A 27,843-nucleotide genomic window follows, 5' to 3' on the forward strand; every position below is an offset into this window, starting at 1 on the left:
CGTATATATAAATATATAAAAAATATATCTATCCTGCAACCCACGCAGACGAGACGGGACTTACAAATAAAAATTAACCGTATAAAATTATTTCTACGAATTCTCAACCCGCATGTATTTACATCACAAACAGAAAGTGCGGCACTTACCTGTCTGCCCCGTCAGAACCTGAAAGAAAAGAGAGCAGTTTAGGGGTTAATTGTTTAAAGCCGACATGTCCCCCTGCCCACCCCCATGCACCGAAGCCCCTGACTTTATCACCTTGAACCGCGAGCTCCGCCGACGCAGACGACCTCCCGAAATTGTTGCTCACAGAGCAGGTGTAGAGCCCGGCGTCTGCGCTGCGGACCCCCCGAATCTCCAGGAAATGCACCCCGGACTTTACAAACATGTGATAAGGATCCCCGGGACTCAGCTCAACGTCTCCCTGAAACAGGACAGAGCGGCGAAGGAATTAACGGAAAATGAACGGAGTTCACAGAAATGATAAATCGTCCAAACCCCCACGAGTCCCGCTCCCCAGAAACGAAAGGGAAGTCGGCAGGTATTGCCAAAAGCCCTGCGATCGATTCCAGCTATAAACATTTTAAATTCACATTACAAATAAAGTGGAAGGTCGGTTCTGGGCTGGCGGGTTCCACGTGTACACACACAGCGCGGGACGATCTCTCACCTTGTGCCAGGTGACCGCTGGCTGGGGTCGCCCGGTGATCTTGCAGGAAAATCTCCCGGTGTTTCCTTCGGGGGTCACAGTCCCACTCGGCTTGGTGACAAACTTGGGAGGGCATCCACCCCAGACACTGGGGCGACTTTCTACCGGAGGGACGGAGGACGACAGACTGGAAGAGGAGAGCGGAGCAAGGTGAGCGGTCTGGATAATGACCAAGATGAACTCATCCATCTCAGGTCCTGACTAGATTGTAAGCTCTTCAGACCACTTTTTTGCTGTTACCTTACCTGGAGTAAGTACCACCCCCCCCCCCTTTGGGATCACCTCCACTCACCCCGGGGTCTTGGTGCTGGACGGCAAACTGTACTTCCTCACGGAGTAACCTGGGAAAAAAACAGGACAGGCACAGATAGAGACGTAGAAGTGAAAAGTACGCGCCTAGCAGGCAATAACCATTCAACGGAGAGTTCGGGAGAAGACGGACGGCGGCTCAAAACGTGAGGGGCTGGGGGAAGACCCTTACGGCAAAAGGTCCCATAGTGTACGGCAGCTACCTGCTGTATAAAGGGGTGTGTGGGGGGACGGCGCCTCCTGCTGGAGATACCTGCTAACTGCCTCCGACAGTCCAGTAATAAAAACAAAGGGGCATCATAACCTTTTTAACGGCCCTTTGTGCGGGTAGGACACGGTGCACGGTATCAGCCCTGGTGGACACGTGGCTCTCCGGTATATGTAAAGGTGGCCAGGAGCATCTGTGTTCAAGCACAATATGTAGCTTTGTGCCACCTGCCTGCATGTCCTTGAGAAGCTTCAGCTGATTCTACTTCAGCGGGAAGTATCCCAAGACCTTTATAGGCTCCCATCTTACCCAATGCCCCCGATGGTCTGTTACTTGCCTTCCACAGTAAGCTCCACGGTCACCTGCCGCAGGCCCTCCTCATTCACCGCCTCACACGTGTATTTCCCACCGTCCTCTTCGGTCACGTCTTCGATGATGAGGCAGAAAGTTCCTCTGCTGCCCCTCTGCACGGCACAGCGGGCACCTTCTACCACCGGCTGCCCGTTTCTGTACCATGTGACCCGCGGCTCCGGGAAGCCCTTCACCTAAAACGGGGGAGAGATAAGACATGAGAAAGAGGGGCAAATACACAAGAGCAATACTGTGCCGCAGCCAGCAGGGGCAGATTGGATAGGTGGTAATCCAGTACTGGGGCGCAATAACCCAGTACTGGGGCAATACTGCAAAAGGCCATCTGCTCCTCTACATGGAAAGCACTGGACGGGTCACCTCAGAGGGGACACCGAGAATCGTGTGACAAAAAGCATCAGGTTCACAATAATTGGCAAATTCTAAGAGATTCTGCAGCAGCCAAGGCTGTTTATGAGCAGAAGATGCCACGTGCAGCAAAATGTCCCATGCAGTGAAGGGTTAATGGGGCTTATTTTGCCCCCAGGTTTATTTTTGGTGTAAAACGAAGCCAATTTCTCTCACCGCAGCCCAGAATCAGCTGGCGCCGTGAAACTGTCAGCTGCCGACCGTCTCTATCCTCCCTCACAATGAAAGAGCTTCCAGCCCCTCCACGCGTCTTGCCCCAGAACAAAAATACCCCCCTCTGCCCCGCAGGGAATGAGCGCCCGGCCCAGGGCCACACAGTGCATTGCGGGCCTGTACAGTCTAGGGGGCAACACAAGGAAGAAGTTGGGGCAGGAGGCAGGTACCAGGGGAGAAGGTAGGAAGGCAGCAGCGGCTCAGTCAGGGCAGGTGGCAGGTACCAGAGCCAACTGATTGGGGCAGCCAGAGCAGGTGGGGCAGGAGGTGAGCGGGTGATAGATGGGTAACAGGTATCTGAGCCCCATATACTCGGTACTGCGCGAGGTTGTATCGCCCGTTTCCCCGGCTGACGTGTGATTTACAAGCTGCTGCCAGCTCCAGACATAAAATATTCTGAATAACTTAAATGCTTTCGCAGAGACCTTGAAAAAAAGTCAACAGCAAAAAAAAAAAAAAGACAAATCCGGCAAAACTCTGTGCACATTAACAGCTACCATGAGGTCACAGCATGCCACGCATCGCAGGAGCATTAACAGCGCCGGGCGGCGGATCCAGCAGCGTTTAACTATTAACCGCCATGACCCGGAATTCCAGGTCATTATTCACAGCGGCCGAAGAACGAGGACCTTACTGGGTCCGTGAAACGACTGCTTCATGGCATCAGTGGGAGACAACTGGTTAACCGAGTCCTGCACCAGTTACACAGAATTAAAAACACATGAGATGAAGATTAACCAATCAGGGACGGGATATTAGCGGCATTTGGGACTAAGAATAATAATAAAAGATATTTTAGAAAGTTAAAAAGTCAGACCTCTAAGCATTAAATGGTTAACTGTTTATTTACACGCTTCTGGTGGTGAAAGGGTTAAAACACAACCATTTCTGTTGCGCCTCCGTATCAGTTACTGAATCACTTGGTATCGGGACGTAAACAGCATTTATAATGTAACAAGAAATATAACAAGAAACGGCGAGCCGCGCTGCAGCTTCCTGTGCGGCCAGGAAGTCCCTTCCGCTTCCCGAAGAGTTTATCCGAGATAAAAGCGCGGGCGGCAGGGAAAACGGGGCGAAAACACATGAAATATATAAATATATATATAGTATTTACCTCCTGTATTACTAAATATATAATAATAATTATAATATAATAAAAAATTATATAATAATATATATATAATAATAAATAATAATATATATATAATAAAAAATATATAATATATAATAGTAATAATAATATATAATAATAATAATAATAAATTATAATATGTTAATAATTATTCATATAATATATAATTTACAATTTTAAGGTTTTTTTTGGTTTATACAAATTATTCCTAAATCCCTAAAGATTGTAAATGTTGGGCATGTGTTGGAAACCAAGGGTTAAAACTGTATACTGAAGCTTTTAATAATAAAACTGGTATGTTACACATACACACATGCTAACAGCACACGTGTGCACACACTAAGACTAATGCTATGTACACACACTCTGTACACACACACACGCTAACACTCTGTACACACACACACGCTAACACTCTGTACACACACACACGCTAACACTCTGTACACACACACACACTAACACTCTGTACACACACACACGCTAATACTCTGTACGCACACACACTCGCTAACACTCTGTACGCACACACACTCGCTAACACTCTGTACACACACTCGCTAATACTCTGTACGCACACACGCTAACACTCTGTACACACACACACGCTAACACTATGTGCGCATGGTCGGCGCAGGTCACATTGTTGCATGCGCTTTGTTTTTACTCCAGTGGCATTTATCACAGTTTTTATGCTTGTCGCTAAAGGTGTTGGCCCCCCAGAGATGTGTCGGGGGAGGGGCGCGGCCCCCCGGATCGCTCTCGCCGGCACGATGGATGGATTTTCAGAGCTGTCTCTGTAACGGTCTCCGAGCAGCGAGGGCCGCCGCGGACTGGCAAGAAACCAAAATGAAACTGCCGGGTTTAGAGCTCAAATAAGCAGTTCCTGCGCGGCCGACATCATAATATTCCACGTATATGAGGAGAAGAGACCCCAAATACCCCCCCCCCGCGCTAAACAAACAGCGTCCCCTGCCCACGGAGGAGACCTTTACAGAATGTTCTACGTCGGACCAATAAGAGGCTAAATCCTCTCGCTATATGCCCGCTGTACAGCGCCGCGGAATATGGTGCCGCCATACAATAAATAATAATCTATCCGTTATCCTAATGAACAAAATCCCTTCTTCTAGACCCCACATTCAGCCCCCGGAAACATCGCAGGGGTGGTAGATAAGTGGAACAGCCTCCCAGCAGAAGTGGTAGAGGGTAATTCAGTGAGGGTGTTAAACATGCATGGGATAGACATACGGCTCCTGAATCTAAGACGAGACAAACGACTGATTAAGGTTTGAGTCTTTACTAGACGGGGGCCGCCGGGGGCCAATCTGCCGATCTCTAGAATGAAACTCGGAGGAGACGATCAGGGAATTTGGGGAAAAGCCTGAATCCCCCTTTCTAGCGGGAACTTGTTATAAGCTGAGGCTTCGCGCTCCTCGTGCTTTTATTAGTTGCCGTGCGGCGTCGCTTCCCAGTGCATTCCGAGCCCAGACTGAACGGCCGACCTTCCCCTCGATATCTGGAAACTTGGAACCCAAACCGAAGGTGAGACTCCCGAGTCGGCAGCCGAAACGGAGCAGATCGCGTGGCCAGGAGGCGAGACGCCAACACGGACGCGGCCAGCATCCCGTCACCGACGGTTACCGCACAAAGCCGCCATATTTCACTAAGAGGAGGAGAGCAACTAAAAGCGAGTCTGAGGGAACCCAGAACCCGCGGGCAGATCGGCCCCCAGCGGCCCCCGTCTAGTCGCCCGTCTCTCCTGCTGTAAAGACTCAAACCTTAATTAGTCGTTGGTCTCGTCTTAGATTCAGGAGCCGTATGTCTATCCCATGCATGTTTAATCCCCTCACTGTATTACCCTCTACCACTTCTGCCGGGAGGCTGTACCACTCCTCTACCACTTTCATTATTATTTATGGCAGGAAAACAGGGCAGGGCAGACCAGACGGGCCGTGTGATTCTACGTTTCTATCGGCCTGGCCATTATCTGCTAAATAACCACATCCAGGGCCGTCACTCCCCCCCGGGCGCTGATAATCCGGGGTAATAGGGGTCGCTGTACCTTTCCGTCGATCCTGGCCGTGCTGCCCACGCGGAACCGGGTGTTTCTGGGCGGCAGGGTGAAAGCCGGTGCGGCCGCCGGCATGGAACACTCGGCACCGACGGCAGTCCGGGAAACGCCGGCCACGAGCTGTCCGTCCGTCATAGCCTCTGAGAGAGAAACGGCAGGATTAGAGATAAGAGCATGGCGGGAATCCCCGGGTCAACTCGGTGACCCTCAGCAAATCCCCTCACAGCGCGGCCGCCGGGGCATTAGAGTGCAAGCTCGGGGGGGGGGGGGGGGGGGGTAAGTAAATAAACCTTTCCGGCACCCACGCGGTTAATGTTTTGTTATCTGCTATTCCAAGGGGTTAATGGAGCCCAAAAAAACCTGTTTATTTAAAGTTTTCCACCCATAATGGAAGTTCCCGCCGATTATTACCTCATATTTATCATTTTACAGCATGCAGAAGGAGCAGTCCTCGCGGAGCGGTCGCCATAGCAACCAATGAAATGCTCCGGCCTTTTGCCCCGATCCCCCAACATCTTCTGGGCAAGCGAAGGGTTAATGATGGACCCCCCTAAACGTCAGCCGTCTCTCAGGGGCTTCGGTTCGTGTGGATTTTTTTTAATGAATAAATGCAATTCTCTCTTTTTATTATTAAAAACACCCTGAAATCAGTAAATCTGCTGAGATTTTCCCCTAAAGGAGACCGAAGAGGCTTCAGGCAACGAAACGACACGGGGCATCTGGGAGCGAGACCCGGGGGGGGGACAATCTCTTCAGCAGATGTGCAAAGTGGCAGAAAACGGGGCCATTAAATGGGAAAATGGGGCAATTCTGCCAAAAAATACTTTCCATCATCCGCGGCTTAAATAATGATTTTTAGGGGAAAAAAATGCTAAACGGAGAGACGGCGGCTCGGAGCAAAATCCCAGAAACAGGAAAAAAAGGGGGAAACGGGGCAAATACCCCCCAACTGCCCCGGATTTCGCTTTCCCAACATTAATCGAGGAGCCAAATTATAGGAATAGAGCAGCTTCCCAGCAGAGGAGGTAATTCTCTTTCTGTAGATGAAGCGGATTATCCGCCGTTATTTTCTTCCATCGTCCAAAATAATCAAATAATCCCCCGACTCCTCCGAAAACATCCCAGCGACTACCGAGCCACCCACCCCCCGGAAACCCGACACACAGAACGCCCGGGGCAAGGAGGCAGCTGGGGCCGCTGGGGCAACAACACGCAGGAGCCAAACACACGAATTAAAGCCACAAACTGCCACAGAACAATAAACTCCGGCCTGAAGCCAGACCTCCGAGACCTCACCTCGCCGGCTGCCGTAGCAACAGGTGCCTGGATACAAACCGCCGCCCGCTTCACCTGAAACAAAGGAAACACGTGTTATAATACACGGAGGACACACGCCACACACGCACTATAATACATGGAGGACACGCACTATAATTCACGGAGAACACACGCCACACGTGCACCCACTATAATACACGGAGGACACACGCCACACGCACTATAATACACGGAGGACACACGCATTATAATACACGGAGGACACACGCCACACACACACACGCACTATAGTACATGGAGGACACGCACTATAATTCATGGAGAACACACGCCACACGGGCACGCACTATAATACAATCTTAGATTCAGGAGCCGTATGTCTATCCCATGCATGTTTAATACCCTCACTGTATTACCCTCTACCACCTCTGCTGGGGGGCTGCTCCACTCTGTTCAGTGTGTATGAAGTACAGGCAGAGCTCGTGGGTCACGCGGAGGTTCCCGGAGCGAGCGGTCGCCGACAGAACCCCCAGAAGTGACGTCACCCTTTGGACTCTGATGTAACAGGAGAGAAAGTAACCAAGAGGGAAACGCCAGCGGCCCCCGGGGCCCCTCAGATTGGTCCAGCCTCTGTATTAGGGTCCAAGATTTGGAGGAGCCGCACCACAAGAAACCGGACAGAGGAGATCAGTTTTTATTTTCATGGGGCACTCCTGCACCAGCACCGAGCATCCCCACGGCACGTGGGGCACTCCTGTGGCAGCACTGAGCATCCCCGCGGCACGTGGGGCACTCCTGTGGCAGCACCGAGCATCCCCGCGGCACGTGGGGCACTCCTGTGGCAGCACCGAGCATCCCCGCGGCACGTGGGGCACTCCTGTGGCAGCACTGAGCATCCCCGTGGCACGTGGGGCACTCCTGCGGGATTCTTGCTGCCAGAAGTCGGGAGGGAAGGGGCAGAACTTTGACAATAAAGGGTAATTTTACTGGAAGTGCCTGAAGGGGTTAACAGCTCGCTGCGCTCCACATTCCACCAGCACCCAAACAGGTAATTCCCAGAATCAAATACCCCCACGGCACATTAACCCCGTTACCCCCACAGGGTTTCACAGCACAGAAACAGCAAAGGGTTAAATATTAAAAGCCCCAATCTGGAAATGTTTGCCTCAAAACAGTTTACCCGAGGTTTCTGTATCTTATAAAACCGGAAAATCCCGTCCCCCGCAGACCCCCCCCCCCGGGGGCTCTGCTTCTGTTTCTTCAGATCTACCCTGAGGCAAATACGGGGGGGGCGGCAGCCTGATGGAGGAGCTGCTACTGGCAGCTACTGTGTATTCATCTGGAGAGAGGATGCTTACTCTAGATAAGTGGAACGGCCTCCCAGCAGAGGTGGTAGAGGGTAATACAGTGAGGGTATTAAACATGGATGGGATAGACATACGGCTCCTGAATCTAAGATGAGACCAACGACTGATTAAGGTTTGAGTCTTTACAGCGGGAGAGACGGGCGATTAGACGGGGGCCGATCTGCCGCCGGCTTCCTAAGTTAGAATGTTAGCTCCTGGGCCAAGTTATACTGAGAGGCGCTTTAGTTGAAAGTTGGAAACACTTTATCTGCCCCTCTTCATTTCTGAATACTGATTATTAGTGGCAGGTTAATTGCCCCCGAGCCCCCTGCGGGGCGCCCAGCGCCGGTGGCATCAGCACCGAGCCGCCCAGAGGCACTCAGCGGACGTCCTGTTAGCGTCGGGACCCCTCAGGAGAGGCGCTGGGATTATTCATGATTTACCCTCGGGGGCTGACGGGGCAGACTGAGGGGTAATTACCTGAGAGCGACGTTACCGGTCGGCCTTTCACGGACTCCGCTCGGGAAACGCCTGGAAACACAAAAATACAGCGTGACTGCCCGGCGTCGCCACGGAAGATGCCCCTGCATGCCCCCCCTGCACATCCCCCCCCCGTGTGTTACCCCCGTCCGGGAGATCACGCACATGACGTGTGACGGGACTCGGGGTCGGTGACCGGATCGTCACCTCTGGGCAAACACCAAAGGGGTCGTTCACCTGCGCGGGAGCCGGGCGGCGGATTTAACCCCGTGAGAGCCAGAATCAGGAGCAATCGGGGTAACACTCAGGTGTAGCAGGACTTACCCCCCCAAACACCCCCCTCATTCCTTTCAGAGGGCGCAAAACCCACCCCGGAGGAGACCCTGCGCAGGAGCGGACTCGATGCCCTTAGTAGTGACTCTGCCGGGATCCGGGGCCCGGGGTAATTCCTCCCAGACGCTGGGGGCATCTACGGCCTCTCTATGCGACAGCTGCAGCGTGGAGTGGGAGCTTCTCAGACCTCGTCTAAATCACCTGCCGCGGCCCCAGCCAGACCTCATTACTACCCCCTCCGGACCCCCGCTTATTCCACCCCAGCCTCTGGGGTATTTCAGCCGATCTAAATCCCCGTTTTCCTCTATTCCCAAACCCACCCGGGGTCCATTCATGGTCGCGGCCCCCATTTAAGACACGGAGTCTGTATAAAGAGACCCCATAATGTGTAGAGAGGGTCCGGAGATTAACCCCCAGGCGGGGCAAGTAGGTGCAAAAACCCTTCTCATCCTTATACCAAGCCATGGGAAAGCAGCGAGGGGCAGATGTGAGGGGCAAGTGGGCAACTACACACCGATCACCACACACGGGCCCAGGGGCAGAGGAAGACAGGTGGCAGTTGAGAGGGGCAGCAGAAGGCTGGGGCAGGTGAGAGGGGCAGCAGAGGGCTGGGGCAGGTGAGAGGGGCAGAGGAAGACAGGTGGCAGGTGAGAGGGGCAGCAGAGGGCTGGGGCAGGTGAGAGGGGCAGGTACTGCCCGGGGCGCGCGCTCTGTTACCCTCGTGTCATTGGGTCTCATTTTTGCCCCCATGGGATAATAATGGAACTTACCCCATCAGAAACCCCAGGGCCATTATTTATAATTTAATATAAAGCCCCACAGCCACGTTTGCCCCTCAGTCTCCGGTAATGGGGGGTGTTTGGAGAGGGCGGATCAAACCCTCCATGAAACCCCCGGTACTGGATCCACTACATGCATTAAATCCACTAAGAGACAGATCCCGTCCTATACATTAAATCCACTCACCCCGCGGACAGATCACCTCCTCCTAGCGGCAGCTCCCAGGGGTCAGTCCAGATACATCTCCTGCACTCTCACCGGTCACGGTCTGTCTCTCGCTGGTCACGGTCTGTCTCTCGCTGGTCACGGTCTGTCTCTCGCTGGTCACGGTCTGTCTCTCGCTGGTGACGGTCTGTCTCTCACTGGTGACGGTCTGTCTCTCGCTGGTCACTGTCTGTCTCTCGCTGGTCACGGTCTGTCTCTCACTGGTGACGGTCTGTCTGTCTCTCACTGGGCTCTTTTGGGAGAGGCTCAGCTTTAAAACCCACCTCCCAGACACGTGCGGGGGGGCCGGATCCGGAGCCTCTCCCACCCCGGGGACCCCTGCCAGGTCTGCGGGACCCGGATCCCTGGGGCAATGAGGGCATCTCAGGAGCCCAGCAGGTGGCCCCAGACCGGAATCCAGCACGGGGCAAAAACAGCCCAGGAGTCCAGCACAGGCTGCCCTGACCCAGAAACCCCCTGCTGGGGCAGATATCCCGGCCACCGGCGCTAGGACAACGGTCTTGTTCCAAGAACTTGCAATCCACTGCAGCCCCCGCACATTATGAAAACAAACCCAGCAGTAAAAGAGCTTTAACTCCATCAGCCCCAGAATCTGCCCCCGAGAGACCCAGCCCGGGGTGAGTGCGAGCTCCGCGCCCCTCTGCACATAACTCGCATGGATCGGTGCCCCGGAGCCGGTAAATCGCCGGTTAATTACCCGGGGAAGGTGCGCTGGGATCGCGCTGACCCCCGGCGGCCGGCCTGGGAGCTGCACCCCCCGCCTCCATTAACTCTCTCACTGCTGATGAGAAGTAGGAGGGGGTGAGCCCCGGGGCGGCATCTCTCAATCACTCAGCTGCTGCAGAACCTCGTGTGCCAAAGCTGTCAATCATTGATCGTAAAGATGCTGCTCCACCCCCTCTGCTGAATTTAACCCTTTTATAACTAAACAGCTTCAGAAGAATCATTCCGCCCGCCACCGAATCCTCCACCAATCGGCATCAGTTATTTTTTCCGCCAATGCTTATTTGTCACAGAAACTAAACTAGATTGTAAGCTCCTGTGTAAAGGAGATCTAATCCTAAATCTACTCCTTGAAAGGGTCCCGTCTGAACGTGGAGCCCCCTCCGCAGCCGGACCCCTTGATTAACGTCTGTTCGGGTGGCGGGTCTCCAGGGGGCCGCGGCGGCGAGTGATCCGCCAGCCAATTCAAGGAATTTCCAGTGAAATCGAGTGGTTTATAAAACTCTTTCCTGATATTCTGTTTTTTGCGTTAAATTCCTGCTGATAAAATACATCATTTGGGGAATGCTTAATGCTGATAGGTTGTTGCCATAGAAGCTGAAAAAGCCTCTGGAATGCTTGCCCCCCCTCGCCATGTTATATAGGTGAAGGGGGTGGAGTCGGGGACTATATATATATATATATAGAATTCCCAACGCAACTAAAATATATCGAATTCTGGCAGCTGGAAAATGAGCCAAAATCTATCATTTTTTTAAAAATCCGGGGCTGGCTGTTCCTTTCCTGTCCGCCTCACGTACCGAGGGGTTAATTGTAGCAAGTAAAGCGATGCACCGTTGCGTCGGCCGATGCACACGCAGGGAGCGCAGCCCATATACGGGCAAACGCGGGACGTGACATATTTCTGCGTGGAATGTGTTTTTTGGGGATTATTTATAAATGCAGAGGCGATTGCGCAATTTTCTTTCAAAGTCTGGAACCGGCGGCCAAAACAGAACCTGCGCCAAGAACGGTGCAACGCGGCGAGCGGGGGTGATGCACGTGGGTGATGCACGATGTGTGGCCGTGACATCATGCAGTGGCCAGTAACATGTAATGCGCTAGTGACTCTGCAACATGCAGGGAGACACGCGGCGGGACATGCAGGGAGACACGGGGCGGGACATGCAAGGAGCCAGCATTATCTGATCACTTCCTGTGCTGAAGTCCCCGCCCCCCTCCCTTAAAAAGGCTGCCCGAACCAATCAGCAACAATCAGAAACTTAACAATAGGGGAGACTTACTGGGGAGGAATAATCCTGCGGATCCAAAGACCAAGAAGTTTAGGCAGCCGCCCCCACGAGATACACATAAAGGGGGGTTTGTAACACATATATGTTTTGTTAATGTGTAAGCGTGTTACACGGATGTATTTATAGCGTAATGTAGAATTTGTTTATAAAGTTGATAAATCTCGTGTTTTTTTATTGTTCGGAGGCTGGAGCCGGCAGATCCCCGCGGCGGCCAGGAGAGGGTTAATCGGTGAAGTGCTCTGGAATGGCCCGTTTGTTTCAGACACCTGCGTTCCACGTGTTGGTACCTGCGTGTGGTATGTAGCCGAACACGTATGTCACCGGCAGCCGTTATTATGTTTGGCTGGAAAGGTCAGATATTATCCAAAATACATGCATTAACCCTCTGAGCGCCAGGAGGCATGCGACTCAAACTAAATACCCATTTCAAGGCTCCTGGACACACGTGGCTGTATAATGTAAAGCGCCGAGCGCACCGACAGCAATTCCCTCTCACACGGAACAAAGAATCTGATAACGTCATTCCAAAAAACGCGAAATTCCCGACGGAACCAAAGTCTGCAGAGAAGCTTCTGTCCGCAAATTGCCCCCTTAACCCTTCAAAGCCTGAAGATAAATTACATTTCAGTCAATCGATCTTTTCCTTTAAACGAAATAAAATAATCCGTGCGACGGACGCCACCCGACGTGATTCCATCAAATTCCACCCGCCAGAGATATGACGTTTGACATAAAAATTTAAGAATTGCTGCAAAGTCCCCCAAATAATAAGTGTGTGGGGTCATTATGCCCATAATACCTGCCCCCCCTGGGGTAATCGGCTCCCTCATCAATGTGAGGACCAGACCGGATCAGTAAAATCAGGGAGCGGCTGGCAAGGGAAGGGTTAAAGGCAGGCCTCTAATTAATGAGGGCCTCGTTAATAAGAGATGTGTGCCCTGTGCTCTCCCAGGCTGGAGTGCTAGCTCTTGTGACGAGCAGTGTTTGGCGTTGGAAGCATGCGGAAGGTCGGCCCCCTGGACCGGCTGCTCTGCGTTAAGGCCGTTCTGTTCTGCGTTATTTTGATCTTTTGGGTGAGAAGCGATGGTTCCGCTCTTCTGTTTAACGTTCGTTTTGTTGTTTTAACTCTTTGGTGTCTCGTTAAACTCCCTGTCCGGCCGCTGGTTCTGGTTCTGGTCAGTGTTGGGTCGGGGGGGGGGGGGTACTAAGGGTAGTCACAAGCGTTCCGGGTTAGCCCGTGGGATAGGCGCCTCGGGAAGCGGCCGCGCAGGCTGTCTGGTGGATTTAAGCTTCTGAGGGCAGGTTGCTGTTATGAACTCCGTCTTTGCCCCCTTTGACGCACAGGGGGTTCTGGGGTCTGCGGTGGGCTCTGCAGTGGTTTCCTTCAGTCTTGTTGGTGGGAATATAGACGTCCGCGTTCTGTCGGCGACCGCGTGTGATCCGAGCACCTGTCTCCACTACCCCTGATAATATCCTATGAACCTGTTGTGTGGCGGTGGTTTGTCGGCAGGTGACCGGCGTGGTGCTGATCTCCGTGGGCGCGTATGTCCAGCTCAGGCTGTCCGATGTGTCTGTGATTTTGACCGAGACGTCGTTGGGGGCTCCCCTGGTCCTGACCATCGTGGGGATGGTCATCTTCTTCCTGTCCGGCTTCGGAGCCCTGGCTGCCCTGAGAGAGAGCAGCAGCCTCATTAAAAGCGTACGTTCGCCATACTGTGCCGTGGCTGTCCACCTCCGGCCCCCCCACGCCGCGTGGAACCGCCTAACGTCTCTTTCCTTCCAGTTTTCGGCCGTCATGCTGGTGATCTTCGTGGTGGAGGTCATCGTTGGGATGTCGGCGTACTCCTACAGGGACCGGGTGAGCACCGCTTACTGCCCACTGCCCCACGTACAGCCATGTAACAGTCTGTTGGGCAATACCCGGGGCAGATCGCCTTATTTATTGGTTGGGCCCCCCGGCCATCGTGGCCTCCTTTTTTTGTTTGTTCTGTGACCGTTTCTCTCTCTCTCTCGGCAGCTTCAGAGTAACGTTTCTCAAAGATTTCTTAAGGTTCTTGGCAAATACAGACTGGATCCAGAAATAACCAACGCTGTAGATAACGTCCAGCAGGAGGTGAGCCGGGGGCCGGGGGCCGGCAGGGCCCTTATTCCCAACAAGGTGCAGTTGTGTAGAGCGCCCCCTATTGCTCATTGATTGCCTCGGGGAATTTTTTAAAGTCCTTGATCCTGAGGGCCCCTCATTTGAAGCCCTTCACAGCCTTCCTTATTTTAGTAGAGAGAGGCTAATGGAAGAGCCTGATTACCCATTAGGGCCCGACAGGCGTGTGCCTAGGGGACCCAGATCGCCAATCAGGCTGCGGTGGGAGCCGCTACGTGCAGATTAAGGTAGATGGACGCTGAATGGGGTCACAAAACGGACAAGCGTGGCGGCTTCCATCAGGCATGTAGGTATCGCACTTGCTTTATTTTATCCAATTGCTCTAATCTGCCCCTTTTACCCCCAAACACGTAGTTCCTCTGCTGTGGCGCAAACAACTTTACGGACTGGCTTAACAGCACCAGCACCTTGTCTGCCACGTCGGTGCCACAAAGCTGCTGCAGGAGGGTCCAGCCGAGGTGTGGTGAGAACCCCCTGGAGAACACGGAGAAAATATACCAAGAGGTAAGAGCGGCCGATTACCAGCTCCGCTCGGCTCCGGATCGTGGGATATTAAACACTTGATCCCGTGTTTGTATCGGTTGGAAGTGATCCGTACATCTGGTAACCGACTTTTAAAGTAAATTTTGCACATTGTGTCTGACAAACTCCCTGGGGGGGTGAAGGGGGGGTACTCGTTATTTTGTGCGCTGTGGCCCCCTCCTCGCATCCCCACTCGAGCTGCCTTCAGCAGAAATCACTGTGGTGCGAGGTGTGATCAGGAAACGTTGCGTGTCTTGCAGGGTTGTGTTGTGAAGATGAAGAGCTGGATATCTGAGCACATCGGTGTGATCGGAGCCGTGGCGCTGGGGCTCGGGATCTCCCAGGTAGAGACGTTAAAACTTTGAGGCCCCCCCCGGCACGGATTCAGCGAGGATGCTGGGTATTTAGCTCTTTCATGTGCGTCGCTCCGGGGGTCTGCACAATTTACTTGGACTAAAGTCTTACGCCTTGGCTTTACACCCCCCCAAAAAATGACAGCAGAGTCCACCTGTGCGCGTCGGTCACGGATGGCGGGGGCTCCGCTTATTACTTTGTTTTTCTCTCCCCAGATATTTGGAATTCTCCTTTCCTGGCTGTTTGTGAAGATCCTCCAAGAAAACTATGTTTCTATGTAAACCCCAGAAGGCGGGGAAGTCGGCCCATTTATATCACTTCATTTCCGTGTAAATATTTGATGTAACGGCGGAGGTTTACTCGGTGCTGTGCTGGGCTGTTATTGGATGTAATGGTTTTGTGTTTGGAGAGTGAAAATAATAAACAGAAAATTTCCTAATTTGTGTCTATTTACTAAACACCCACACCTTGTGATCTCGAATGTCGGGCTTCGTGGCGGCTGCAACTTTCTGTGTGGGAGAGACCCCCGCTGCAAATAAATGCACGAAACCCAAAAGTGATGGTTAGATGCGGGGACACCAAACCATGCATCCACTACGGCTCTCGGGGGCCTGAGGCTCGTCTTGTATGGGGGGATGAGATTGGGGGAGCGGTTGTGATCCATAGACTTGTTTTGTGGATGATCCCATTTCCTGTATTCTGGATCTAGCGCTCGGTTAAAGGACCTGGTCCTGATCCATGACACGTGAAGCAGTCTGGTTTTTAGAGACGGTTATTTTTATTTTATAGATTTTATAATCTCTCCACGCAAGCAGATTATTTACCGACCAATCAAACCCCGCAGCCGCCGGGATCCCTGGATTTGGTCATGTGTGTTTATTGTAGAGATTTTATTCTAGAAGTACCAGATCCTGCGGCCCGTTTGTGGATCCAAGTGACATTGGTCCACGGTTCGGGGGTTAAATTGGGAATAAAGGAAAGACGGAGGGTTTTGTTTGAATTTCTGGAACCGGCCTCCAATGCGCTCTTTGGTGAGAGGATTCCAGGCATTCCTGCTCCTTATCGCTCCGTAGCTTTCAGGATGATCGCGGTCTCCTCTTCCCCTCAGACGCGTGATATTTAAGCGCAATATCTGAGGATCTCCCTGTGACTTCCCGCCAGCGTAATAATCTGGATGTAGCAGAAACCCGATTGCACTTATTTGTGAAAAACTTTTTTTCTTCATAGATTAGAGAAACCGTAATATGTCTCCCCCCGTTGTGGCGCGGCCTGAGTCTGATGGAGTATCTGTTAAGCTGGAACACGTTTACTACATGTATGACTGGTGACCAAAATAAATGATGGAACATTGGCCACGTTTGCGTTTTCATAAAAAAACAAACAATTGAAATGTTAAGTGTTAAAACTTGCATTCTGTTCAAGGCCATGAATTAATTGGTATATAAAACGAGTTCATAGAAGCCACACAAATATTTATTATAAAAATAACATTCTTAGAAAAATCACAATAATTTAATTAACTTTTAGGAAAGGTTCAAACGTCACTTTTTTGCTGCTCCAGCCTGTAACGTCCTCTGTAATTTTGCTATATTTTCATCCAGAGCCGCCAGGCCGGTCCTGAAATCCTGCTCGTCGTGGGAGGTGAACGTGGAGAACGTGGTCACGGTCCAGTCCGACTTCCCTGAGAGCAGCTCATACATGGAGGGGTCGGGATGCCGATCCTCAAGCCCCGTGCCGGGAGGATACACCGCGGATGGTCGGTCGGCTATAGCCTTTTTCAGAGGCTCCGTCTTGGAATTGGCTTCGTCTGCCCTTACGCTCCGTGAGAAATTCTGCAGGGACAGCTTAAAGTCTTGAGCTGTCTCTAAATCCCCCGCTACCTCAAACCCAAGGGGCTTTGTGTACGTACAGCTGGTCTCATAGTCTCTGGCCCCGGGGCCAGCTCTGGGTGGGGTGCACATGCGCATTTGGGCTTTGACCACTGTTGCTTTTTGGGGGGTGCTCGCCAGTGGTAGGTAAGATGTCTCATCGGGTTTGTACTCATCATAAAGGGACCCGCAGGAGCCGCTCCCCGCATCCGATCGGTGGTTTTCAGGACGCTGGCTGGAGGGCGGCCGGAAGCTGTTAGTGTTTTGGCGCGCATGGTCAGGAGCCTTACCGGCTGGAAGAGCCAGAGCCGCACACCGCTTGGAGCTCTTTGCAGCGATGTCACAGGGACTAGGCTTTGCAGCAAAGATTGGCTCGGTGCTGGGGAGGACTTGGTCCATCTCCAGTTGCTTCAGGTAACTGATTACAGAGGTGCTCGCGGGACACGGATCCGCCTGCAGCTGCTTCTCATAACTGTCCAGAAGAGACTGCGTCAGAGTGTTCCCGGACTTTGTTTTACCGCTGTCCTTGCTGAGGTCACATAGTAGTTTTGCCATACTACCCTGCAATGTCCTGTGGACAGAAACGCACACCATTATACAACGTGCACGGGTCGAGGAGTACTTGTGGAGTATTTGTTTAATTTTGGGTTTATTAGACATTTTTGGAGCATGCTATAATGTCTCAGAATGAGACAGGCATCCATTTTTATCTACAGGAATGTCCCTGTGCACATGCCACTGATGACATCATAAATGACCAAAATTAGACTCATTAAAACAATCAGTGGGTGTCTACCTCGTTAGTAATAACCCCGGCCCATTACCTGGTCAGCTCCCTAAGCCGGCTCACTTCCGTGTCCCTCTGACGCAGGGTTATTTCTAAAATCTGATTTTCCTTTTCTGCGGATTCCAGTTTAAACTGAACGCTTTTCATTTTCCCCAAAGCCTCTTCAAGATCTGAAAGAGAGAACCAAAGTTGCTGAGCCAAACATCACAACACAAAATGTACCACGTGGGCAGGGGGTCGTCTGTATGTTTAGCCTGTTCGGGACGTGGAATAGTCTCCTGTCATAAACCTGTTACACACACAGCCTATCCACAACACGCAACAACAAGGACCAGAATATCTGTTTATGGTCGCCTTCTTTGGAACTAATAAACATTTAGTGTTTAGGAATTTGGCCAAACCGCTATCCCAAACAGGTCAAAAAACAGCCGGATGACTCAGAGTCACAAGTGATAACCAACATTTACACAAAAGCCCCTTTTGGGCAATTAGGGGGGCAATGCCACAGAGCCCGATGTTGGTCCTTAGTCCCCGGGGCAGTGATTGGGGTCCCCACCTCCGTTGGCACACTTGCCTATCTTGGCTCGAGTAGCCGCTATCTCGTTTTGTTGATGTACTTCCAGCACCTCTCGCTCCTTCTCCTGAATAATCTGAGCAAACTTTTTATTTTCGTCCCTTTGGGTATCGATGATCTTCAGAAGCTCTTCATTTTTGCTCTGCAGAGATTCGAGGCTCTTCTGAGACTCAGCCAGCTGGTGCTGTAACGTCACATTCATGGACTGAAGAGAGGCCACTGGAACAGCATGAAGAGATCCGTTACACGGCGAAGCTCCTTAAAACGGATCCCCAGCTAAAGTGCACACGGCCGTACTGAAATGGTTAAATAACACACTCACCTTCAAAGTTGTGATCATCAGATCTCGAGTGTTTTTCACAATCACGGAGCTGCTGATTGAGAATCCTCAAGCGTCTAAAATTGCATTGGAAGAAAAGAAAGGACATGAATGTCCCTCTGTGGACCCCAAGAAAATGTAGCCAAGCCAAGTGTACATAAAAAGAAATAAAGTCATAACTAAGAAATGGAAGAGACAGAAAACATTACTTATTGTATTATTTTGTCCAAATCTTTGTGCTTGCTGCTTATAATAAAATGTTTAAAAAAATAAAATCCTCTACCTCCGGAGTTGAGCGTTCTCGCTTCTCAGCGGCTGGAGGGCCAGAGCGATTTCTGCATGAACATTCGTGCTTCCAACTACAGCGGGCAGCAAAGACAAACTGCGCTCCAGCTCTGCAATCAGCCGAAAGGCATCTCCGTCATCTGCCAGAAAGGTAGAACCTGCATAAGCGCTAGAATGAAATGCTTACTGCCGGGCAGAACAAAGCACTAGAAAAGCCATTCCCTGCAACGGATCAAACGCACAGAGAAACTTATGGCTAAGAGTAAAAGAGGGTGATTACTGGGACACCTAAAGGGCAGCAGCAGCCTCAAATGCGACACTTATTGGCGATTGCGACCAGAATAATATTTTAGGGAGTTTTGCCCAGATGGGGGTCATCTCTGGGCAGGAGAAGTTAGTAAAACACCCGGATGGAGGCAAATGTGTTAAAAGTGGGATTGCATTCGACATAAAGGCCTCCCTACCTTGATCTGCCACCAAAGACTTTATCTCTCCAAGGAGATATTTCACGGTTTTAATTTTTTTCTCTGGGCTGCTCTTTTTGGGCTTGAAGCTCTTGTCAAAGCTCGTCTGACAGCTGATGTCTTGCCCAGGAGCCACATTTAAGGCGATGTGGTTGTCTTCTTCACTGGAGAGCTCATCTGTGTCCTTGGCGGGCTCGTCCCTTTCAGAAGTGGGGTCTGCTGTATACGCTGGTTTTTGAATATCGCATCTGATGGTTGCCGAGTGCTGTAGCTGAGCCAAGTGGGCCGCCACACATTGAAGTAGGTCCGATTCTCTGATCTGTGTGTCATCGAAGTTCGGCAATGTGTTGGCTTGGTAGGTTTGCGGGCAGCCAGCGGGGACGGGTGAACCGTGCTGTCCAGGTGCTGTCACATAACACACGGCAGGAGGAACAGGGCCAGTAGTGGCCAAGCTGGACGTAAAGACAGCTGCTCCCCCTTGTGGCAGGACTTGGTGGTAACCGTTATGGCTACAGCCCTACAAAAAAAAAAAAAAAGAAAACTATCAGTAGAATGAAGATAGATTCCTACTCCTTTATTATATAAAATCCACACTTACTGCTACCCACCTGGGGATTGCTTGCGTGTTGAGGGGACAATGCTGGCGTGGAACAAGGCAAACGATAGTTATAGAGGGTAACACTGTCAGGACCTACAGATCAGAACAACATGAGAATCACAGCAACTGCGTAAGCCCAAACTTTTACCCCAAGAATGCAGAAAGTCTTTCATACCCTGATCCAGCTTCAGATGAGACATCTGCGCCTGGACGTGTTCACAGAGTGCTGGCTGAGCGACTGGGGAATGCGGAGAGGGCACACGAGGCCGGTCGCATGAACCAGTGGGCTTTACCTCAGAGTTATGCCTTGCAGGGGGCACACATTGCTTCACAGACACTAAAGGGGCAAAGAGAAGGCAGTGTTGGCACCATGCAAACAAACTCAAACCGCACCCACACTTGCTGAATTAACCCTCCGGACACCTCATCCTAATCAAGTCCTAAAAGCAGAACACCAAAGAGTTTCCTGGCATAACGCGTACCAACAGGCCCAAAATCCAATGTGATGCCAATAATGGACAGGACAGTCTATGGATAATAGACAGGCTGCACTGTATAGTGATACCGGGTACTGCCATACAATGTGAAAATGACAGCAGCCATACATTTCAACCCGGTAGTTTATCTGGCAGCCATAAATAATGAAGTATCTGTACACAAAGGTATCACTACTGCGTTGGTGGGCTGCCATCACCCACCTATTTCCTTGTGAACGTGCGAAGCGGTGGTTGTTTTCTTTGTGAGGTTTTTTTTCACCTTTGCAGCAGGTGGCCTGGCACCGCCTCGCGGAAACGCTGTCCGGTGAGCCGGATTCTGCCGTGTGTTATCTGCATTCAAAGGATGTGTTAATGGATGGATTTGGGCATCACCCCAATGCCCCCCCCCCGAGTTATAAATCAAACTGCACCTTTAACATCATTCTGGAGAATGTCCTGCAGCAAAGCAGCGCAGCGATCCAGTCCTTTGTTTATAACCTGAACCTGCAATATTAGCACAAAACGTACATACGGGGCCGACCACGGCGCTGGCGATAGATTTATTTCAATGTGGAAACATAATGTGACGCTCGGTAGATTCAGAATGATCATCTTGGACTAAAAAAACAACAACTTCAAATTCAAAATACTTTCTCTGTATCACCGAGGGGGCCGCTCCAGAGACCAACACATTATCTATGAGGAAAATGTATTTTAACAGGACACGTGGATAAAGAACGTGATGATTATGTGAAATCTCGTTCTCTCTGCTCACATTATCGCATCAGACAGTGAAGCTTCCACGCCAACCATGCCACGGTGCTGAACACAGCCACAGACGAACGGGAACCTATTGGAGTCGGCGCTCTCACCTGAACGGCTTCATTCGCTGTATCGTCCGGCAGCAGCCACGAGGCACAGAGGTGAAAACATACAACATACTTTCCATAACGTGACCTTACCTGGTCCTCTGAGTCCGTGGAGTACAACGAGTAGCCAGAATCCACAGACGCGGCGGACACTTTCCTTGTTGTGAGCCTGTAAAGTACAAACGTGTGAGGCTGAGGTTGTGCATGCGCATTAGCACCCCAGAAAAGGCACATCTGCTGCTAAAGATGTCATTTGCACTTTTTACAGGGATTTTTTCCCAAAATCTAGGAATTTAACAAATATCTCTGCAGAGAGCTGTCTGCGTAAAACGTCGCTCGTTACCATTATTCCTCACAGAAATTATATTTTAGTGCAAATAAACCAAACATTCCATACCGTTTTTTAGCGGTTAACAGTCGAGCCGGTCCCGCCAGCCGTGCGGAAGAAACCCCCTGGAGCAGAGAAGCAGAGACTCAGAGGATTATACTACACGGAACCATAACACGGAACCATAACACGGAACCATAACACGGAACCATAACACGGAACCATAACACGGACAGAGCGACTGCGTCCATAGACTGATTCACAGCTCATGTAAAATGAGGTAAAATGAGCTGAAATCCTCAGGCGTAAATCGGGTTCACACACAATTTTCTGAAGAGTAAAAACCAATAAACTGCCCGCACTGCTTCCTCCGAGTCTATTTGCCCCATGAGTATGTTTCAGTGAAGTTGCCCCCCCATCCTCTGTGTCTGACCCGTTTTATCTATTTGCCCCCATCCTCTCTGTGTCTGACCCGTTTTATCTATTTGCCCCCATCCTCTCTGTGTCTGACCCCTTTTATCTATTTGCCCCCATCCTCTCTGTGTCTGACCCGTTTTATCTATTTGCCCCCCATCCTCTCTGTGTCTGACCCGTTTTATCTATTTGCCCCCCATTCTCTCTGTGTCTGACCCGCCCTATCTATTTGCCCCCATCCTCTCTGTCTGACCCGTTTTATCTATTTATTTTATCACTTTCTTTCATTCTCAGTCTAATTCCTCCCCATCTCCCTCAGTTCCCTTAGCGTGTTATTTTGGGCCCGGGGCCCTTACCTTGCCGGCTCTGCCCCCAGCTCTTGCCATCCTGAAGTCTCCTGTCAAGCACAAGCCGGAAGTGTTTCCTTAGAGACCAACGGCAGCCGGAAGTTCGTATATCGCGCGCAGAAAAGCGGGAAGAAGAGCGTTTATCCCCATGGTAACAAGCATTTGCAGCGACCCCAGGGAGCCATTTATAGGTAGGGCGTTTTGCCCACACTAAGCATGGCTCCGTAGCATTCTATGTAAAGACTTAATTTATCCCTGGTAGGGGTAAACACCTTCTATTTGGAGTTACTCTCTAGCAGGGTCCCTGTTTTGTCTGTCAGGTCCCTAGGTGGTCAGAATGTTTGCTGGGTATGAGGGGATCGCAGGGTTCTACAGCCCTAAAAGCCCCGATAATGTGTATAGAAACAGCAGGAAACGGCTTCATAAATTAAACGGGGGAAATAAACCCCATTATTCTTCTAAATGCCCTGCCCATCTTTAAGTTTTCACTCTATTCCCCCCGTTTGTCGCATAAAAATTTCCAAAAGAATCGAAGTGTCTGTACGAAGCGCGTTACACCGGGTTCCACCCTACGCCCCAAAATGTCCGATTTTGTGTCCATGTGCCGGTTATGATGAGTTTGGGCAGATTCTACGAAATTAACCCTTTAACTGAGAAGAAGCCTTTGAGGCGGGATGGAGTTGCGCTCAACCGCAGAGGGCTCCTCGCTGCCCGCCTCTGGGGTAACATGGAATACCTCTGGGGTCAATAATGCACTGCCCAGCCCTCTGACCCACACGGGGTTAACACGACCCTGCAGGAGCCACAACTAAGTAAACCGGCTTATTCTTTACATAAGATCTTGGCGGGAGAAGTTGAAGCGTCCGCCCCGCCGCTGTGGGTATACCGCGTGCTGCGCGTGGCAGAACGATTATTAAAGAGGTACAATAGGAAGGAAGATCAGAGGCGATATTCCGGCTGCGGGGCTTTCAGAAGCTCAAAGCAAATGCAGCCCTATCCGCAGCTCGGCATCAAAAGAGGGAACTGAAAATCAGAGGAAAAAAGGAAACATGGAAGTTAGTCGAGGCAGAGCGGGTCAGGGGAGGAAGAACTGGAGCCAGCTGACTTCAAGGAGAGAAGACTCGGATGTGAGCGAGCGGGAGAGGGAAGCGGAGCAGCCGCGGATAAAAGACCCGCACTAATTGAGTGAAGTTCAAGAGCTGGAGGAGCCGAGCGGGAGATACAGAGGGGTCGCTGCTTAAAGGGCCACGCCGGCCAACACATGCACTTTAACGTATATGATTGTAAGCTCCTGTGCGCAGGGCCCTCCTCACCTATATAGTGTAAATGTTATAGAGTACTTGTTATGTCGCGATTACCCGTTGCAATGCGCTGCGGAATATGATTATAAAGCAATGAATATTAATAATATGATTTAATAATCATTTTGCTAATGGGTGGTAGTTTTCTGCAGAATCCCCCCCCTATGCATTTGCCCCTTCTCCTGCCCCCCCAGGTATTTCGTGTGCACGCGATATACTCCAGCGCTGGCCCCGGGAACGCTGTGTGCGGGGGTCCGATCAGATGGCATAGGCTGTGTTTATATTCAGAACCCTGTGCATTCCCCCCGCTGATTGGCAGATTCAAGCTCTTATGTTCTCATTAAGCAGCCCGTATTTAGACTGTACAGCGCTGCGGAGCGCGTTGGGTTAATAATAATAATTAGTCGTCGGTGCCGCCAGTCGGCTGCTGGCTTGAGGTTTCCGTGGCCTGAGCTGGAGGGACGCGTCCGGTTCTGAAGTTCTTGTTAATAACGATTGGATTTTCATCTGACGTTTATCTAATTGAGCCGCTGCGAGCGCTCTCGCCCGGGGCTGTGACCGTCTCTTATGCCTCCGATAATTATTTAACCTTGTGCAGAGCTGTGGTATTTATCAGCAATATCATCATCACACATCATGACGTATGGTAACATCTAACAAATATAACATATCATAACATATCAACGCATATAACATATAATTACATATAACATATCATGTAACATATCATACAACGTATAAGATATGATATATAAGACATCATGACATATAACATATTCTAGCATATAACATGTATAACATAACATATAATAACATAACACATAACATATAATAACATATAACATACAACATAGCGTATAACATATAATAACATTTAATGACATACAATGACATATAACATAATAACATATATCATACAAAAACACATAACATATAACATATAATATAACATACAACATAGCGTATAACATATAATAACATATATCATACAAAAACACAACATATAATATAACATACAATAACATACAACATAGCGTATAACATATAATAACATAACATACAATAACATAATAACATAACATATATCATACAAAAACACATAACATAACATATAATATAACATACAATAACATACAACATAGCGTATAACATATAACATAATATTATAACATACAATGACATATAACATACAATTACACATTACATACAATAACACATAGCATATAATAACATACAATAACATATAACATGTAATAACACATAACATAGCATATAACATACAATAACATATAACATAGCATATAACATACAATAACACATAATAACATATAACATAGCATGTGTTTTTACATGTAGCGTGATACGGTTCCCGGTTGGCTCTGAAGTTGCGTTCGATATAACGAGACGTTCTTTTGTATCGGGAATAAAATATCTCTCTGTATGATTAACATTTTCTCGCCCTGAAGTTGCCATTTTCAAGCTGGAGCTGCTGTCCAGGGGGCCGCTCGGGTCCCGTGTGCGGATGGCGCTCGGATGCCGCTTGGCACACGTTATATGAGACATTGAATTATTATAATTACCAATTCAGTGTTTTTCCCCAGTAATTCGGAGCACGAAATTCCCCAACGTAACCAGGAATGAGCAAAAGGGCTGTGAGACCCCCCGCCGGCCAGCAGGGGGCGATATAACCCAAGCTCAGAATTCCCAGGACCACAGACTGTAGCTCAATGACACAGGATGGCCATAGGCCTTAAAGGAACAGTACCACTGTGTCAACAGCATATCACCGGAAAACTCATGGAGAGGGTGGTGGATAGGTGGAACAGCCCCCCCAGCAGAGGTGGTAGAGGGTAATACAGTGAGGGGATTAAACATGCATGGGATAGACATACGGCTCCTGAATCTAAGACGAGACCAACGACTGATTAAGGTTTGAGTCTTTACAGTGGGAGAGACGGACAGACTGACACCGACTCCGCATCGGCACAGAGCAGCGTCCGGTCGCCATGTTTTCATGTTTGAGAAGGGTTTCTAATCACTTTTTTGTGTATCTTTAACCCTTCATGTGTAAACTGGGTGCTTCTATCACACTGCCCTCTAGGGGGCGCCATCCACCTGGGAGTCTTGGGCAGAGCGTGGCAGCACAAGGGTTAAACCTGCTGGGTCATGTCTTATTCCATGTCCTCTGTGTCAGGTTAACCCCTGAAATGCCTGCGCTGAAGTTGTAGGGTGGGGGGCTGCTTAGTTTTCCTGACATTCGTTGAGCCGGCGGCTCCTAATCACAGATAAAACGTCCATCCTTAAGCCTGAGAGTAAACGCGGATCCGTGAATCTGGGGGTTACCCCGAGTGCCAGGGGTATTTCCCAAATCTCATGGTCTCAGGGTAACAGGGCAGATTCTGGGGGTCACAGTCTGACTCCTTCCTATCCCCCCCCCCCCGCTGGGATGATAGAAAAGACTCCCAGTTGGTGCTTTTGCTCCCAGTATGTTATGGCTGATATTCCTGCTTGAATGCAGGTGACTCAATTACATGTATCTTTAAATAATGTCAAGGTTTCCACGACGACCAGCATAATAGCCAATTGGGTAACACACAGAATCTTCACGATTGGCTATTAAAGGATTAATAAGGTGGGATGTTGGGAGCAGCGCGTTTAGAAAACTGCCGGTGGTAATCCCCGTCCCATCACTCCAAGCCAGACAGCAGGTGGCTGTAAAATGTTAAATCCATCATGCGTTACAGACGGGCCCCTGATATATACTCTGCTTGGGGCCACAAGAAGCCTGGAGCTGGCAGAGACCTATCAAGGATGTGTTTGTATAACGTGTATCGGGGGTTTAACCCAACCTGCGGGTCTGGGGTGAAGGGGCAGATTCTCAGGGTTTTTGCCCCAGTCTCGGGGTGAAGGGGCAGATTCTCAGGGTTTTTGCCCCAGTCTCGGGGTGAAGGGGCAGATTCTCAGGGTTTTTGCCCCAGTCTCGGGGTGAAGGGGCACATTCTCAGGGTTTTTACCCCAGTCTCGGGGTGAAGCTGCAGATTCTCGGGGTTACACAGTCTCCTCTGATTTAATGATATCTAAGCTTCTTGATTGAAGCTTTTCTCCCTGCTTTATCACAGCTGGAATCTCTGCTTGAATACAGGTGACTCCATTCAGAATATCTTTACCACCTGACAAGTCATGGTTTCCATAACGACCGTTATTAGAACCAATCAGCTGCCGCCATTAGTGAGTCTCTGCAAAAAGATGTGTGTGATGGGATATTAAAGGGTTAATATTTGACCTGCGCATGCAGTCTGCTCATCCAGCCATGTTTAGCTGCAGGTGAAATTGTCCCCCAGGGGCCCGGGGGGGGGCTGGAGATTAACCCCCCCCCCAACTGGTAGCATCCATTAGTGGCAGAAGGGTGGGGGCCATACAGAGGGGGCAGTTTCCAGCTCAGGGCGCGTAAGGGGATTTAGTTACCCCTCTGAAAATCGATGGGAAGCGGTCAGAGTTGGGGGGGCAACACTTTGTGTTGAAGTGTAATCCCGTCCTACAGAGCTGACAATCTATGTGGTGTCTGTGTATGTTGGGGTGCAGGCTGTGTTGGGGGGGCAGGTAGTGTTGAGGGCAGGCGGTGTTGGGGTACAGGCAGTAATAGGCAATATTGGGGGGTAGGCAGTGTTGAGGTACAAACAGATTTGGGGTGAGTCAGTGTTGGGGTACAGACAGTTTTGGGGGAGGCAGTGTTGGGGTACAGACAGTTTTGGGGTACAGACAGTTTTGGGGCAGGCAGTGTTGGGGTACATGCAGTTTTGGGGGAGGCAGTGTTGGGGTACAGACAGTTTTGGGGCAGGCAGTGTTGGGGTACATGCAGTTTTGGGGTACAGACAGTTTTGGGGCAGGCAGTGTTGGGGTACATGCAGTTTTGGGGTACAGACAGTTTTGGGGCAGGCAGTGTTGGGGTACATGCAGGGTTGGGGGGCGCGCAGTACAGGAGGGCAGTGTTGAGTAAGGGTCTTGTCCCGCGGAGCTGACACTCAGTGTGGGAGTCGCCGTCACTTGCAGGGGAGGAGGGAGAGGAGAGGGGGAGGAGGGAGATGATGCGAACAATAGAGGGAGGGCGAGGAGCTGAGCGGAGAGAGGCGGCTCCGGGAGCTCCCCCCGATCTCAGCACCGGCAGCGGCTGCAGCCCCGGGACCCCCGCACAGCCCGGACATGGAGGGGGCAGAGGAGGGCGGCCCGGACGCGGACGTGGAGGCCTTTTACCGCACAGGTAACGGGGGCGGCGGGGCCGGGGCCGGGTGCTGATGGG

At 50.6% G+C, this 27,843-nt stretch overlaps 3 protein-coding genes across 3 annotated transcripts in view; 1 reads left to right on the top strand and 2 right to left on the bottom strand.

Moving 5' to 3' along the window:
• The window catches only part of LOC149272767 (myosin light chain kinase, smooth muscle-like), a 41,729-nt gene extending 36,169 nt beyond the window's left edge, over nucleotides 1-5,560 (bottom strand). The window contains exons 1-6 of the mRNA XM_089506747.1: nucleotides 5,417-5,560; nucleotides 1,567-1,774; nucleotides 1,005-1,053; nucleotides 674-839; nucleotides 241-427; nucleotides 150-168 (exon numbers count right to left, since the gene is read on the bottom strand). Of these exons, the coding sequence (XP_089362873.1) occupies nucleotides 150-168; nucleotides 241-427; nucleotides 674-839; nucleotides 1,005-1,053; nucleotides 1,567-1,774; nucleotides 5,417-5,560 (773 nt within the window). The remainder of the gene's footprint in view (nucleotides 1-149; nucleotides 169-240; nucleotides 428-673; nucleotides 840-1,004; nucleotides 1,054-1,566; nucleotides 1,775-5,416) is intronic.
• Nucleotides 5,561-12,880: 7,320 nt separating this feature from the next.
• LOC149272768 (CD151 antigen-like) lies at nucleotides 12,881-15,197 on the top strand. The gene is made up of 7 exons (XM_089506754.1): nucleotides 12,881-12,955; nucleotides 13,393-13,581; nucleotides 13,666-13,740; nucleotides 13,900-13,995; nucleotides 14,395-14,544; nucleotides 14,823-14,906; nucleotides 15,132-15,197. The coding sequence occupies exons 1-7, from the start codon at nucleotides 12,881-12,883 to the stop codon at nucleotides 15,195-15,197; spliced, it is 735 nt and encodes a 244-aa protein (XP_089362880.1).
• Nucleotides 15,198-16,457: 1,260 nt separating this feature from the next.
• On the bottom strand, nucleotides 16,458-22,284 carry LOC149272769 (coiled-coil domain-containing protein 14-like). Its single transcript, XM_089506748.1, has 12 exons — nucleotides 22,255-22,284; nucleotides 21,554-21,609; nucleotides 21,250-21,325; nucleotides 20,719-20,791; nucleotides 19,987-20,148; nucleotides 19,822-19,904; nucleotides 19,214-19,730; nucleotides 18,748-18,889; nucleotides 18,468-18,541; nucleotides 18,146-18,364; nucleotides 17,609-17,741; nucleotides 16,458-17,355 (listed from the first exon to the last, which is right to left on the bottom strand). Exons 1-12 carry the CDS (start codon nucleotides 22,282-22,284, stop codon nucleotides 16,458-16,460), a joined length of 2,463 nt encoding a protein of 820 aa, XP_089362874.1.
• Nucleotides 22,285-27,843: the final 5,559 nt, after the last annotated feature.

The sequence above is a fragment of the Sceloporus occidentalis genome, unplaced genomic scaffold (genome assembly GCF_023333645.1).
Source record: "Sceloporus occidentalis isolate IW3139 unplaced genomic scaffold, rSceOcc1.0.p SCAF_420, whole genome shotgun sequence".
NCBI classification, from domain to species: domain Eukaryota; kingdom Metazoa; phylum Chordata; class Lepidosauria; order Squamata; family Phrynosomatidae; genus Sceloporus; species Sceloporus occidentalis.

Coding starts and splice junctions, on each gene's coding strand:
- LOC149272768 (XM_089506754.1), top strand. CDS start 12,881: ATGCGGAAGGTCGGCCCCCTGGACCGGCTGCTCTGCGTTAAGGCCGTT. Junction 12,956..13,392: donor GCGTTATTTTGATCTTTTGG/GTGAGAAGCGAT, acceptor GTTTGTCGGCAG/GTGACCGGCGTGGTGCTGAT. Junction 13,582..13,665: donor GCAGCAGCCTCATTAAAAGC/GTACGTTCGCCA, acceptor CTTTCCTTCCAG/TTTTCGGCCGTCATGCTGGT.
- LOC149272769 (XM_089506748.1), bottom strand. CDS start 22,284: ATGGCAAGAGCTGGGGGCAGAGCCGGCAAG. Junction 20,149..20,718: donor TCTCCAGAATGATGTTAAAG/GTGCAGTTTGAT, acceptor TTGCCCCTTTAG/TGTCTGTGAAGCAATGTGTG. Junction 18,890..19,213: donor GTCTTTGGTGGCAGATCAAG/GTAGGGAGGCCT, acceptor CCTTTCTGGCAG/ATGACGGAGATGCCTTTCGG.